The sequence below is a fragment of the Polyodon spathula genome, chromosome 30 (assembly GCF_017654505.1).
Source record: "Polyodon spathula isolate WHYD16114869_AA chromosome 30, ASM1765450v1, whole genome shotgun sequence".
Classification (NCBI taxonomy): domain Eukaryota; kingdom Metazoa; phylum Chordata; class Actinopteri; order Acipenseriformes; family Polyodontidae; genus Polyodon; species Polyodon spathula.
This window is the reverse complement of record NC_054563.1, coordinates 8,353,310-8,367,977: the sequence shown is the minus strand read 5'-3', so window position 1 is coordinate 8,367,977 and position 14,668 is coordinate 8,353,310. Positions and strand designations below refer to the sequence as shown.

Here is a 14,668-nt window from a genome sequence, read left to right as displayed (position 1 = left end):
GTATCAAGCTCGGGTGAAATAGGTTGTTTCATACTAAAATCTGTGGTGTTTTATACTCGTATTAATTAATTATTCTCTGTGAAATACTGAAGCTCATATACATAAATTTACTTTTATGAAATTAAATGTTTTATGTATTTATCTGTGGTTTTTTTGTATTTACGAACAAATGTTGTTTTCAATATAAAAATGGCAATTGAAACCTGATAAAAACATGTCTGTATCCCTGCAGGCTCTTGGTAAAGACCATACAGTAATTAGTCTTACTGCTGGGCTGGCATCTGATGACCTGCCAAAGACTCTATATACTGTAGATCAATAAATCAAGGACTTTTGTCCTGTGTTGTTCATACAGTAGATTTTTCTTTAGAGGCTGGATAGAAAGGGATATTGTGACAATAAGAAGGCACTGTGAGTCATCTTCCTGCCGCCAGCAAGGAGAATACATTTAGCCCTGGTTCTTAATTTTGATACAGTATTTTGAAAAGATATCTCTATAAAAACTGAAATGTGACCATTTTTTTTCTTAGTTACAGGTTTAGAGTTTTTTATTTAGGCTAAATACTGTATTGCAGTTGAATGTGAACCAGCAATCAAAACACTAGCTGAATTGGGTTAGTAGTATTTTGTAACACTGAAACAAATGTAGAAAGCTTTTCTTTGAGAGAACAGGCACAGTAATATTAAAACCAGGTCAACCCTTCAGTAAGCTGAATGAACATGAAGAAGGAATACCTTTAGCTGCACAGGTGGCAGGAAACAGTGTTGTCTAAAGAAGTGCTGTTGAACACTGAAGAATCCGCTCTCATCAGCTTCACAAAGTGAGAAACCTCAGACCGGTTAACTGGCAAGGTAGATGATAGTAAACCTTGATTACCAGGAAAGTAAGCCCTATTGTCTTTTTAAATAAGGCCGGTTAGCTTCCTGGAAAACTTTTTAGAAGGAAAAAAAATAAAAATAAATTTAAAGCCTAATGTATCTGTATTTGGAATGCTTGTAACCAATTATAAAACCCATCAGGAGAAGCCCTCTAATAGAATGATGTTACTTTCCTTCAGAAATGTCTGCAGTGTGTATGTGTAAAAGACTATTGGCTGTTAGAGTAAATCAATTATCCTTTCCTGTAAACCTACTGCTTTGTCTAATATCTGTTTGGAGCATAATTGACAATGTTTAGACTTTTGTTGACTAAACATTTAAAGACACCACTAAACTGCTGTGTAAGCCCAGCAAATTAATCTTATTACAGAAAGAGTCCTTGACTTCTAAAAGTATCCCCTAACTGTTTAACTAAAACAAGCTTGTCCCAAGCTGTCCACAGACTTGCATTTTAAACATTTCAAGCTGTTATGTTTTTTTTATAGGATTACATCACTTTTCTGTATGCTTCTAGTAGATAAAAAAATAAATTCACAGAATGTCCATTTAAAAATTAGGTGCTTCTATAAGCATGTACAAGTTTGGGAAGCTTTTCCATTGACTTCAATGGCGATTCCCTATTTTGAAAACAGCTCGTCGGAAGGCACTGCAGCAAGCATAACGGGTAGAATCAAAAGGAAGAAAACATTTTTGCTTGTGAAATAGCTCCAGTGAATCCTCACGCTACCTGGTGGCAAACATTTCTAGAAGGGTTGTAACACTTTACAGCCGCCATCACTTCTGGTGCTCTGCTTTAGTGAGGGATGCAAAACAGTGCCCCCTAAAGGCTGTGCGGCGCTCCCACAGGCGTGTCAGTGCTATGTTGTTAATGCGCCCCTCGCTTTTAAAGGGACCAGAAACATACGCTTCTAAAACATGGTACAGTATTTATAGTATGTTGGGGCTTAAATTATTTTAATTTGGTTTTCTGTTTTACCCTTTGCTACAATGTGAGGTGCGGAAGATACTGAAATATTATATTCACTTATTTTTCAATTGGTTTTTAGTTGGATTTTTTTATTTTTTTATACAGGTAGATGCTGAGGGATTTTTTTTGTCTGGCAAAGCAAAACCTAAAGTACCAAATTCAAAGAAACCTCTAACTGCAATTTTGTTTTGGTATTATTCCAGTATTTTCATCGTAGGAACATTACAGTACCAGTAGTGGGGATCATCAGTGGGAGACGGTGTTGGGATTGAGTGACAGAGTGAAGCGGCCTGTAGCTTTTTGTTCCTTCTGGTGAGAGCAGGACCTCTGGCAACCTTGCCGTGTAGGCTGTTAGGAGTGTAGTCTCAGCGGCTCGGCGCTGCGACTGGAGAATGAAAAGCCCATCACACACTGCCAGCTTCAGCAGAGCGGTCTAGCGGCGCAGTGGTTACAGCTTGCAGCTCAGGCTGATCTGCGGCATTAAAATAAATTATTAGTATTCATGCTTGTAAAAATAAATAAATAAAATGAAGGGCAGTAAGCGCTACAAAACTCTGCCTGCCGTACTCAAATGTTGAGTCCCGTTTTACTTTTATTAAACTTTTTTTTTAAAGCTGGTTTGGAAAAAGGTCTGCTCCCAGACTATTGTGTATTGCTGGGTTAGATCTGATCCCACAGTTTATTATTTGAATTGAGGCCAGCAATTTATTATTATTTTTTTAATGATTTGTACTGTATTTCACTGTATTTTCACATTTTGTATTACATTTTCGATCGCTGTGATTTTTGGATAGGACCCAGATTTCCTAATGTACTGCCTGCAGTACCTGATCAGTTTGTCTAGTTTTGACTAGCGTTGTTTTTGTTTATTCAGAGTTCAGGCTGGCTTGTTGTAGAGCAGCCTGTGTATTTGCTGTTCCTCCTCCATGGCTATGCTCCAGTTGCTTTGGGATATGCAGTTTAAGAAAAAGCAACTTGAGACAAAAATAATCCCCCTCGCGTGTGTGATCTTTAATGCAACATTCTTTTTTCGGAATGGCTGGGAGACTTCGTGATGCTCTTGTGGAACACATGTATCTGTATGCAACATGAAAAAAGAACACTTCAATGGAGTAGAAGTGCAAGCACACCCTGGGTAAAGTGCGACATTAAAGTACTTGAGTTGATTAATTCGTGTCACGTTGAAGAAAACAGAAAAAAAAAAAACATGCTTGAAGCGTGCTTAACTTTTACAGTACTTAAGCTGACACCCTAAGTGAACCTTAATAAAACCAGGAATGGATTAAACTGCTGTGCATCGGGCATCTTGTTTCCATCCCTGTACTGTGGAGCTTTTCCCTGGAATTTAGGGACACTAATGCACATTTCTGAGCTGTTTGATATGGATTAGTGCCACTTAAAGTGATAGTAGCAAACAAAATAATTACATGCATGTTACCTGCCCTTCCCCTCACTTTATAGCTCTCAAAAGTGCAGTTCTGAAGAACTGTAAACACATGTTACAGCCAACATGTGTTTTCACCACCTGGGAAGTGAATCTGCTGCAAACTCCTTGAAAGGCAAGCAAACTGAGGAATGCAGATATCACGTTTTTGAAACTCGATTTGGTGTCAAATGCATTCAGACCCTGAATTTACAATGGCACAAAACCACTATATAGTTTGTCACAATACTTGGCACAGTTGTTTGCCCTTTTGGCTTTGTCTCTCTAGGATGAATAAGCAAGCATACGCACACTTTTGCCCTCTTGGTGAAACAGGTGTGACACAGAGGGTGGTGCAGTATGTGGAGGCTGGGCACGCCATGTGCCTGCTGCTACAAGTTTTAATACGTTTCCAATTCCTAAACCGTTCAACCCTGAAAAAAGCATGATGGTTGTGGGGGCCCTGTGTATGCCTCCCACGCACTTCATGGTGAATGGCTGGATTTGCATAGTGGCTAGTTACACTACGCTAGACTCTGCACACAGGAGTGCTTTTGTATGGGGGCATGCATCATAACAAAGTGGTCAGCCACAAGACTGTGTAGGAGGTCTGGTCTGTTTCCCAAAATGATTCGCTAGCTTAAGAGATTACCTTGCATAAATACATTCCTGTACTGTAGGCCTCTACTGTCTTGCTTCCCGAATGGAGACAAGGGATAATGCTGGATCGATGTTTCACGTTCAGTAAAATGGCCAATGCATGGTTAAATTCCAATTTGGTCTAGATAGATTATAAATAACTAGTTCAAAGCCTTTCCATAAGGCCCTTATACTGTATGTATAATGTTTGACAGAAAAGAGAGAAATATTGTCTGTTTCCATACTGAATTATTGGAGGGGGATTTTTAAGTGACCAAAGTCATTAAGCCTTCATAACCCTTTGGCCGTACTGTCGTTTTTTTTTTTTTTTTTTTTTGTCGGTCCCACATGGCTTAGTTACCGGAAGCCATGTGATAAGAGCTCAACATGCATTGTACAGTAAGCAGATTTACCAGCTGCGACGATGAAACTTCCCACACAACCAAATCCGCTGAAAAAATGAATGGCATTTAACTTTGCTTGTAATTAGGAAAGGGTGTTGCATTAATGAGGAACTTTTAATTGGATTCCTGTGAGATTCCAACTGTTCTCTAGGTGCTCACCACCTGACTCTTCAAGCCTGTATTACTTGAGCCTTCAGCAGCTTATCGTTCTGTCCCTTGTGGCTCGCTTTTATTAAATTTGATGATTTCAACCCTGCAGCTTTTTAATAAGAGTAGCTGTGCATCTATTATTGCACTGCACTGGGTTCATTTGACATCACCTGCAAAGGGCTTTGCTGGCTAGTGGTCTTCTTTTGGCTCATTAATAATGAATTCCTTTCATGTCTGTGTCGATGGTTTGGCATTTCTTTAAACAATCTCCTATCCTGAAAATGTTTGTTTCTTTCTAATCTTATCCTGCAGAGTACACTTTTTTTTAGTTTTTTTTCAGGACACATCTACCATGTTCAAATCAATATCCCAATAATATAGCGAATATATATTCTCTCCATTTTATATTTTTAAATGGTTATAATTTCAATGTAGGGGGTGGGCAGGGTGCTACCTACAGTATAAACTTTTTACTAAGGTTTTTATTTTTGTGAAAGTGTTTTAAAAGGTTGTATTTGTTTGCAGTGGGTACAGTTTAAATAGGTTACTGTGGAGACCCCCCACCCTCCTTTCACGTGTGCAGTGTTCCCAATGAGGGTTGTACAGCAGGATGGTTTTGTGTTTCCTAACCGCATCTAGACTGGACCATCAGTGAGGCGCCAAGAGGGGAGGGGGGCATGAAGAACCAAAATACTCAATTGCATACAGAACACGGAGTGCAATATTTTATTTAGCTCCGCCTCCTCCTGTCTTGACAGTCTGTCCATATGGAATAAATATATACAGTCTCCATTATAGTGTGCAGTAATTCAGACTGTATGTGTTTTTCTTTGCAGAGGAAGTCTGATTTATTGGCTCTGCTGTGGGTACTGTAGCAGCTTCGTGTTTAACCCTGTCTCCATTCTGCACTGTCATGTGATTTTCCTTGCTCAGAGCTTGGCTTGTTTTAATGGTTGCCCCTTTTTCATGTTGATCTCCCCTGGTTAGAAGTCTCTTTCTGCTTAAGTGTCAATTTCCATCTACAGCGTTATAAATAATTATGCAACAAAAATACACGTCTTTTACTAAAATGGTGTTTCAAAGCCATTACAATCGGAGGTGTCCACTTGAAGCACTGTATTTATTTTAGTAAAAAGAGGGGTGAAGTAAGGGCCTTTATCAGTTCATGGTTAATCTGCTTTGGCCATTACAATCAGGATTCATGGTTGATTTCCTGGGAATCTCCTGCAGTGTTTTATCAAAGTACAATACAAACAGACCCTGGGGATTTAAAATTAGGTTTGCATTTTGAAGTAGAACATTTTAAATTGGAAATACAAACACTTTTCTGCAAATCCTTCACACATTGCACATCACGTTTTCAAAGAATGAAAGTTTCATTATTGCTGTTATATTACCACCTGCAGTGAAGTACCACCATATTAGCACTTTTTTTTTAATGAAATATGTTCTCATTAATTTAATCACACACCTAATGTACTGTATAGACTTTATATTTTCGAAGTGTTTTAATTAAATAAGCTGTTAACATTTTTGTATTAAATTGTTTTGCAACCAGTTTTGTAAAATTTAACGGGTGCTATGCTTCTTTTAAAAACATTAACAGACTGGATTAAACGCTTTCCCCCTGGCGTTACCAAAATCGTATCTCGCTTACAGAGGTTTCAGGTGCGTTTGCCATTCAGTTGTAGCCAGCACACATGTACAGTATTGGTGCTCTGTGCCAAGGTGCGCCCTGGAATATTGTAGGTCTAGCAATGATGTCATCTACCATTCTACAGTGAAACAATGATGTCATCTACCATGAAAGGTGAAAGACACAATGATCCTGCTGAGGACTTTGATCAAATATGAGATGTTACTATTTTGCATGTATTTTTAGTTGCTTGTTTTTTATTTTTCTTTTTTTTTTTTTTTTTTTTTTTTTTTTTTTTGTAGGCGGAATCTTACTAAGCTGTCACTCATCTTCAGTCACATGCTTGCAGAAATCAAGGCGATCTTTCCTGCTGGCCATTTTCAAGGCGACACGTTCCGCATCACAAAAGCAGACGCGGCTGAATTTTGGAAGAGATATTTTGGGGAGAAGTAAGTACTTCCTTTCTTTTGCCCTTGGAATCGCAATTCTGCCAGCTGATTTATCCACTCTGCTGTTATGTGAAGCCTCCATCCAGTACTGATTATCAGTCTTGATACGGCATGCTTGCTTTTTGTTAGCATCTACATTTCAAAGGTGTGTGCTATACTGTATGAAATTGAAATCATTTTGATTGTTTATCTTCATTGTTTTTTTTTTTAATGATATTTTCTGTGTTTCCAAATTTTTCGGAAAATTCTGTTAAGTCAAGTTAAAGATGATGAATTTGGAAATTAATGTTGCAGCTATGTTTTGGTTAATTGCTCCAAATGTGTACGGTACATGCAAGAGAACAAAAATGAGTAACAATAGTTCAAATTGCACGAGAATGTTAAGTCGCTTCTGCTGTCATATTTGGTGACTTTTCTGCAATCGGAACATTCATCTCTGAATGAGAAGACACCCCCTGGTAATTACCGTAGTTTAGTCTTTGATCTTCTGTACCTCATTGTCAAACTGATCAAAGCTCCCCGGGTGGAAAAAATGGTACAGTACAGTAGCTACTATGGCTTGCTCTGTTACTGCAGAGTGAAGCCTGTGTCGCTCTCAGTCAGTGTCATGCCACTTGCTCATCTAATTGAATTACCTTGATGTTTGTGTAAAATTCAGTGTTGCAGGGGCCTGCCTGGGTCAACTTTAGTTAAAGACGACTTCTTCTCGGTGGATAACAGTGGAATGAATTGTCTTTTAACTGACTATCTCTTTGGATTTATTATGGTTTGATGGTCTTTTGAAAGCCTGCCGTTTCTGTGGTACTGCAAGTCAGTATGAGTATATTATAACAGTTCTATTCGCTGAAAAGGAAATCCACTATTTAATAGAAAAGAAAATAAACAGCATTCAGACAGCGTAAGACATTGCTTTACAAGGATTTACAACAGCGGAGAGCCTAGTGCTTTTACTGCTGTTTTTATTATGCTTGCAAAAGAACAATATAGCAGACAGCGTTGAATTGTGATGATTTATGTAACAGTGTGTCATGTCGGTCCTCCTGCCTATTTAAAAATAATACAGCTGGCATGAAGTCTTGTTAAGAGTATGGGACATCTGCCTGTGTTCGTTCTTGCTGAAATGCGCACTTCTACAGAACTGTACTTCACATATTTTCAAGCTGGGGTGGTACTGTATGATGTGAATTGTTACCAAGACAATGATAATTACATTTTGTATATTTTATTTTATATACAGCAATATAACAAAACGTAATGCTGTATATGCTGTAAACATTCGCCAAAGATCCAGATGGTCTGATTTTCTTAAGCTTTTCCACCCAGTGCAAACTGTTTTATCCTCTTCAGTCACGGTGTATAATTTGACCATCTTGTTTCCTATTTATGGATCTGTTTTATAATGCAGAATTTTTATTTATTTATTTTTTTTCACAGTTTCCGCAGGGCAACTTCATGAATTCCATAGAGTTTATACAAACAACTGTGTTAATTTCCAGAAATTCAACTAAAAAATTGTCGCTGGCGGGGATATACAGTGCTGCTGAGCCATTTGTCTAGTTTTGAAACATGTTTGAATAGCTAAACCTTTCTGGGCCCAATACTTTAGTAAATTATTTCACCATTGGATAATGTGCCAAAGTGCAGTGCCAGTCTGTTTTAGGGAAATGTTACTCTGTGTGACAGAGTTAGTGCTTGTGCGTCACTGCTAAGGTCAATAAATATTAAAGTACTGTATCGCAGGCTGTGTGTAGGAGTTCATTCAGATGACTCTTCTGTCATCTGTGAAGCCTTGCAAGGGTTTAAATATCTTTAAAGGATGAATGTTTAATTCATTTCAAATCCCTGTAGCTGGTGCATTGTTTAGTAGCTCAGGAGATCAGATTCTGTGGTTCATTATGCACATGCACACAGTCTTTACCACTTTGCCCGTGGGTTGCTGCTGAATTTTTTTTTTTAATACTCTCAGGTAAAAGAATCTCAAATCTCAAGCTGTTTCTACCAAACACAACAAAAAAGGCAGACTTTTTCTAGCCCCTGGATCCGTGTAGATTTCCAGATTTGATGTGTTCTGGATAATTTGCGGTAGAGAATCAGGTCGGTCGTCTTGTTCATGAACAGTGAATAGAAACACACACACGCTGGATGCTGTCTTGATTCCACAGTTCAGTACCAGCAGGAGTAGAATAAGTTTCCCTGTAGAGTAAGCTTTACAGTTCCCAGTGTAGTATAAAGATGTCATGCACACCTGGGGGAAAGACTGGTTAATAATGTTCTTCCTTGAACGTCGAGTCAGTTTGAATCACGGTTAGATTGCTGCACCTGAGATGCTCCTGGACCGTCTTTACCAGAGAGAAAGTGTATCCTTTGTGACAGCTAAGTCCTAGATTCAATTATTTACTTGGAGGAAGAGGCTTCAGATGCTCAGTTGCATGAAGGTAATTATAGTGCAGTGTTAATGGAGTAATATGTTTTGTGACACCTGTGGGTGTCTTTCTTAAAGTACCGTAACAGGAAAAAGCTAATTATTATTCTACTTGTTTTTAAGCTGTTCTTCACTTTAGTGGAAGTTTCCAAGCATGCCTGTTGTTGCTCACTGTGGTTTGTACTCTTAGGCTACAGTAATTTTACTGTACATTCCCTGACAATTAGTATGAGGTTAAACAAAAATGTACAGTAAAGCCTGACTGCACAGGTGCAGAAAAACTGTACAGTATAAAAGTATAGGACATGCTTTCAAACACATGAAACGTTCTCCTTGAGCCTGTGCCATAATTAAGAACTCATTAAGCTCTGTATTCGAATTGCGTCACTGAAAGGCCTGGCCCGTTTAAACACTTACGCAAGCTTCACAATTTTTAATAAAATATTGACATTTAAAAAAAAAAAAAAAAAAAAAAAAAAGTTCTAAACTTCTGTTTCTTATAAAATCTCCAGTGGAATCACTAGCTGAAAATGACCTAACCTCCATCTGTTCATGCCTAGATGTATAGCAGTCCTCTTCAGTAGCAGAATGGTCCGATATGCAGTGGGGGTTAGTGCGCCCCCCCCCTTTATAACTAAACGCAGTAAAGCGCGGTCTGTGGTAGTTTTTTTTATTACTTTATTTTAAAATCGACCCCTACTGTGTTTCAAGCTGCTGCCTTGAATAATATTCACAAGAAGCCACACGCTGTGTGGAGAGGTGTCGAGGCTGAATCCGACACGTGGCTGAAGAAACTTTTTTTTTTTTTTTTTTTTTTTTAAAAAGCATTATGGTTTTAGCAAAGGATTTAGCATAATTCCAGTACATGTACATTACAGTATGCTAATTTAACGCTCTGGGATGTGCTGTGGTATTCGCGCCCCCCCCCCCCCCCCCCCCACTATTGAAAAGCTTGTTCAATAAACTCACTGTTTTGAGGAGGGGAGAGATTACTGCCACACGCTCCAAGAACACCTACTGATCACAGACAGCTATGCTGGCCTCATTACCAGCCTCATTACTTTACTCAGGCTTTCTCAGAGACACTGCCAAAGTTAAAATAATATGCAAATTCGGAGAGTATGGAAGTATTCCTTTTTAAATATTACAAGCTGTCAGTTTTTAGATGCTGTTTAAATGGAGGATCAGATTACTTTCGCTTGTTTTGTGGAGGATGATGATGATGATGATGAGAATGGTAAAAGGTGGTATTGTCATTAAGTGGCCTAGACAGCAGACAGGTGGGAAGCTGCTGTGAGCAGTACAATTAAACTCCATCTGCTTCTCTTCTATCTCCAGGGATTGCTAATAAATCTATTCCAACCATATCGTTTTCTACCGACATTAGCCTTGTGAAAAAATGTGTGCTTAAGGGTTCTTTTAAGACTCGCTGCAAGACTATTTCTTGTAAATAAATAAATGATAATTGAAGGCACATTGCACTGTAATCTCATGTGTGCTATATTAACGCTACAATGTTAAATATATTAAAGATCTATTCTGTATGTATGTAAGTTTGCCATATTCGCCAATGTACAGCCGTATAACTTTTTTATGCTTTGCGATTAATTGCCAATAATAATTAAAGCTGTGTAAAGAAAAAACAAAATTGATAGCAGCTTCCCAGCCAGTGCATCCCTTCTGTACACTCGCATTTCATCTGGGAGGTGACCCAGAGTGACTCTCTGAATCTCAACGAGTGCCGAATAATGTAAATTACGGAGCTTTGGTAGGGCTGTCTTGTGAGAATTTGTGTTTAACGATTCATCCGCTGTATAGCAAACACTATTAACAACTTGGATAGAGTGCTCAGTCTCCCAGCCTGTGTGCCTGCAGCTCCCTGATCAGTCGCACTTCTACGGTACAGACTGGACTTCACATTCGTAATAGACAGTACTTCTGTGAGAGATTAGTGAATATTCTTTCGCCCGATTTAAAAGAAAAATCAGGCAGATTTAAACAATGCATCTTGCAGCAGTAGCAGATTTTTGAAAAATTCCTGATCCGTTGTGTGGCCTCGTGTATCTCGGCGATACAGTATGTTACTGTATTAAATTGGCACAAGAGAAATGAGTTTGTTTGTTTTTGGTTCATTCTGTTTGTTTTCTGAGGGCTTTTATTATCCCTGCATATCGGTGTTGTCATTCGGTTTCGGGTCTCGAACCCTTGCGTTTCCAGTAGCTTCCGGGATCTTGACTGTGCTCAAGGGCCAGTGACCTCTGTGATGAGCTGGACTCGCTACAAGGATGTTAAACTGCTGAGATAAGCACATGCTGCTGTCCTGGAAGCTCGCTTTCACGAGAGCTGGGAGGCTGAGTAAGATTTCAGTTCTTCCATTAATTGGATTTTTTTTTTTTTTTTTTTTTTTTTTTAAAACTGCTGATGCTCATGTGGTACGGAACTAAAAGTTAACCCTGCCCGTGCACCCAGCTTAGGGGCATCCCTCCTGCAAAAAACCTTCCGCATGATGCCATCCCTCTCCAGCGGTACTTTTTTACAAGTTGCGTAACCAACTCTACCCGCCCAGGAAGCGAAAGAGAAATGAAAAGCAGTTGTTGTTTTTGTTATGCAGATAGGGTTTTTCCAGGAAATACCTGCAGATCTGATATTTATACGGTGTGCTTCTAATAAGGCAGTCATCTAATATTGGGAAAGGAGGAGGAGTAACTCTACAGCGCACAGAGCACTTTTAAAGCCTTTTCATCTCACAAATGTCTTATTTTCTGATTTTAAAATAAAAAGGCAGTGTGTTGAAACCACTCAGAATTTCCACAGTAATATCTCAGCATGGTAGGGGTAGAGATGGACAGTTTTGAAATTAAATGCAACTAAATAAGAGTCTTTGCCTTTTATTCCTGTTGTAGGTCAATGTTATGTTTTTTCACAATATTATCTGATGTACTGTACGTACAAATGAATGAACAGACACTTGCCCTGTCCTGGATTTCTGATACTCCGTAAGCTGTGCTAATCAATTCCCTCACAAGCATTTATCAAAATTAAATACCAATGTATGTGAAGGGTACATACCTACAGTACATAAGTAAGCACAGTACGCACCACGTGACGAGGGAAGAGAAGACCCCAACATCTTAATTTAACTTGCATTTTTACCTACTTAACATTCAGAGAATAACTGCAGCAGGATTACTGCGCAATTGAAAGTCTGTGGGAGGATATGTAATTCACTCCTTTTTGTGTAGGCTTTCTGCACAGCAGCATTGAGTACTGCAGGGCCATTTATTTGAAGAGGTTCTGTGCTTTTACGTATATATTTGGATTTAAATGTTTTTAATCCTGGTTTACTGTAGTAGATAATTGAGTTTCATCATTTTAAACAAGCCGACTGGCTGCTGTTGTCTAACGTTAGTCAGAAACCAGTGAGAGGACACACAGTAACATGCATTAGTGTCAGGTATTACAGAAGCTCACCATCTGAGAATAGGGAAATGTGTAGCACGTTTAAATAACCTGGCAAGACGGCTTCTAAGTATTTTTCTTCAGTGCAACCTTTTGTACAAACACTTACAATATACATTTGCAAATAGAGTGCTTTCCAAATGACGTGCCTGATTTTCCTGAAAATTGAATGTAGTTACTAGTAATGGAAATAGGCAATTAATTGCACTGCAATTTAGCATTTTATTAAAGTGAAATATTCTAGTATAAATCATTCTCAAACAAGACTTTAGACTAGGTATATATGATAAATTCATACTTTCTAATATTTAGCATGCCTGTGGGATATGCTTTCCTCCAAGCTATGGACATATGAGTAATTTGTGATATAATCATGCTGAACTGAAAGTGCTGTACACCAAGTAGCCTCCTGCAGTGAGCTGCCATTATTTATTTATTTACCCAAGGCAACTTACATTTGTATACAAAAAATTCATAAAGAATTACAGTACAATTAAGAGCAAGATACAAATTACAATGACTTCAGCCCTAATAAGAGCAAATACAAAGCACAGTACGATTTGATATCAGGGCAGTTCAAGAGCAGATAACAGTGTTGATAGTTGCATCAGGGTTAGATGCATGTGAAATACAAAATACTACAGATTGGGTCAAGTGCAGGATTAAATTAAGTAAAACAGGGAGCAGAGAAGTGCATTAAAGTGCAAATACAAAATATGTAATTTCAAATACATAGCTTTTTATTGCATTTGTCTGTGGTGATTTCAAAGCTACGATGCGGAAAATTCTTGTGGATCTTCCTTTTTTTTTTTTTTTTAATATGAAAATGCATTCTTGTAAGCTTAAGCAGAAATGGGGACGTTTTGAGTCATAGCTGCGATTCCTCTGAAATCTGAAATTCTAAACAAAACCTAGTTTAGATGGAACTTGGTAAGTACATTTTGGTATCATGAGCTATTCCTACCGTATAACTTTTTTAGGTTGCTAATGAAAGCAAACTCTGGTTTTATAATTCGTTGTTCAGACTCAGGGGTCCAAACTGTATTTTCAGAGCATTTGCTCCAGTCTTTAATTCCTAGTTTTTTTTAAGTGGGTTTATATATATATATATACACACACACACACACACACACACACACACACACACACACACACACACAATTAAAACCAAACTAAGTTTTATATAAAAGTTGACTTCAGCACTCTCCAGTATGTTTTGTATTTCATTTTTGAATAGCTACATGTTTTATTTTTTATTTTTAAAAAAAATTGTAATTAAACAATGGAGGAAATGCTTTGAAAATAAGGACCAGGATATCGAGACAAATACTGAAAAGTTCTTGCCAATGGTCTCTAACAGTTGTGGATGAATATTGCAGGCATTGCATTGTTTTTTTTTTTTTTTTTTTTTTTTTTTTTTTTTTACTATTTGGTAATCAGTTATCCATTTCTGATAACCTTGAGGCGTGGATTGAAAGCCGAGGCAAGGTGTGAACTTCATGAGGATTCAGAAACAAGTGTATTCAGAACTCCACAGGGCATCCAAGCGTTACACTGGAAACTATGCAACACTATTCTTTGTGATGCAAGTCTTGCCTGTAGTATCATTTTGAAATAGATTAATATGAGGTGTCGAAGGGGAGGAAGGTGCACATTCAGTTCATTATGCATCATGAATAGGGCCTTTCTTTTGGGAAGTGTTCATTGTGTTAAGCCTCAAACAGACCACTGGGTTTAGGCAACAGGTTGCAGAGAACGATGGAAAAACGCAGCAATAAAATGCCTTCGTACGCAAATTGAGTTTTCGTTGACATTTAGAAGGCCCTGCAGCTGTGAAATGAATTTCAGATGTCCTAGAATTCAGAAAGGTAGCATACAGAAAGATGCATGTATTTGACAGCTATTGTTGCCTGCAGTCTACTGGCATTGATTGGTTAGCTAATATTTTTTTGTCTTTTTGTTTTTGTTGCTCTAACAATAGACATTTTGTATATTCTGCAAATTAATTGGATTTACATTCTCTCATAGGTAATTTTTAAAATCTGTTTGTTTTGTTTTATACAGATTCAGTCCTAGTCCTTTTTAGTTTTGCAATATAAAGAAATGCATGGTTTTATTTTAAAAGAATAATAAAATGCTGCTTTTCAGAAACAATACTTGAAGGGATTGGTGTCATATCAAAATTGGAGAGGCTCTCGCAAATCTTTTCATACATGTCCTTTTTTTTTTTTTTTTTTTTT

The 14,668-nt window shown here is 38.0% G+C and overlaps 1 protein-coding gene across 1 annotated transcript in view; it reads left to right on the top strand.

Annotated features, from left to right (window-relative positions):
* The first annotated feature begins 6,404 nt into the window (after positions 1 to 6,404).
* The window catches only part of LOC121302617 (E3 ubiquitin-protein ligase CBL-B-A-like), an 18,631-nt gene continuing 10,367 nt past the window's right edge, over positions 6,405 to 14,668 (top strand). The window contains exon 1 of the mRNA XM_041232620.1: positions 6,405 to 6,547. Coding sequence (XP_041088554.1) covers positions 6,438 to 6,547 — 110 coding nt within the window. The 5' untranslated portion in view covers positions 6,405 to 6,437. The remainder of the gene's footprint in view (positions 6,548 to 14,668) is intronic.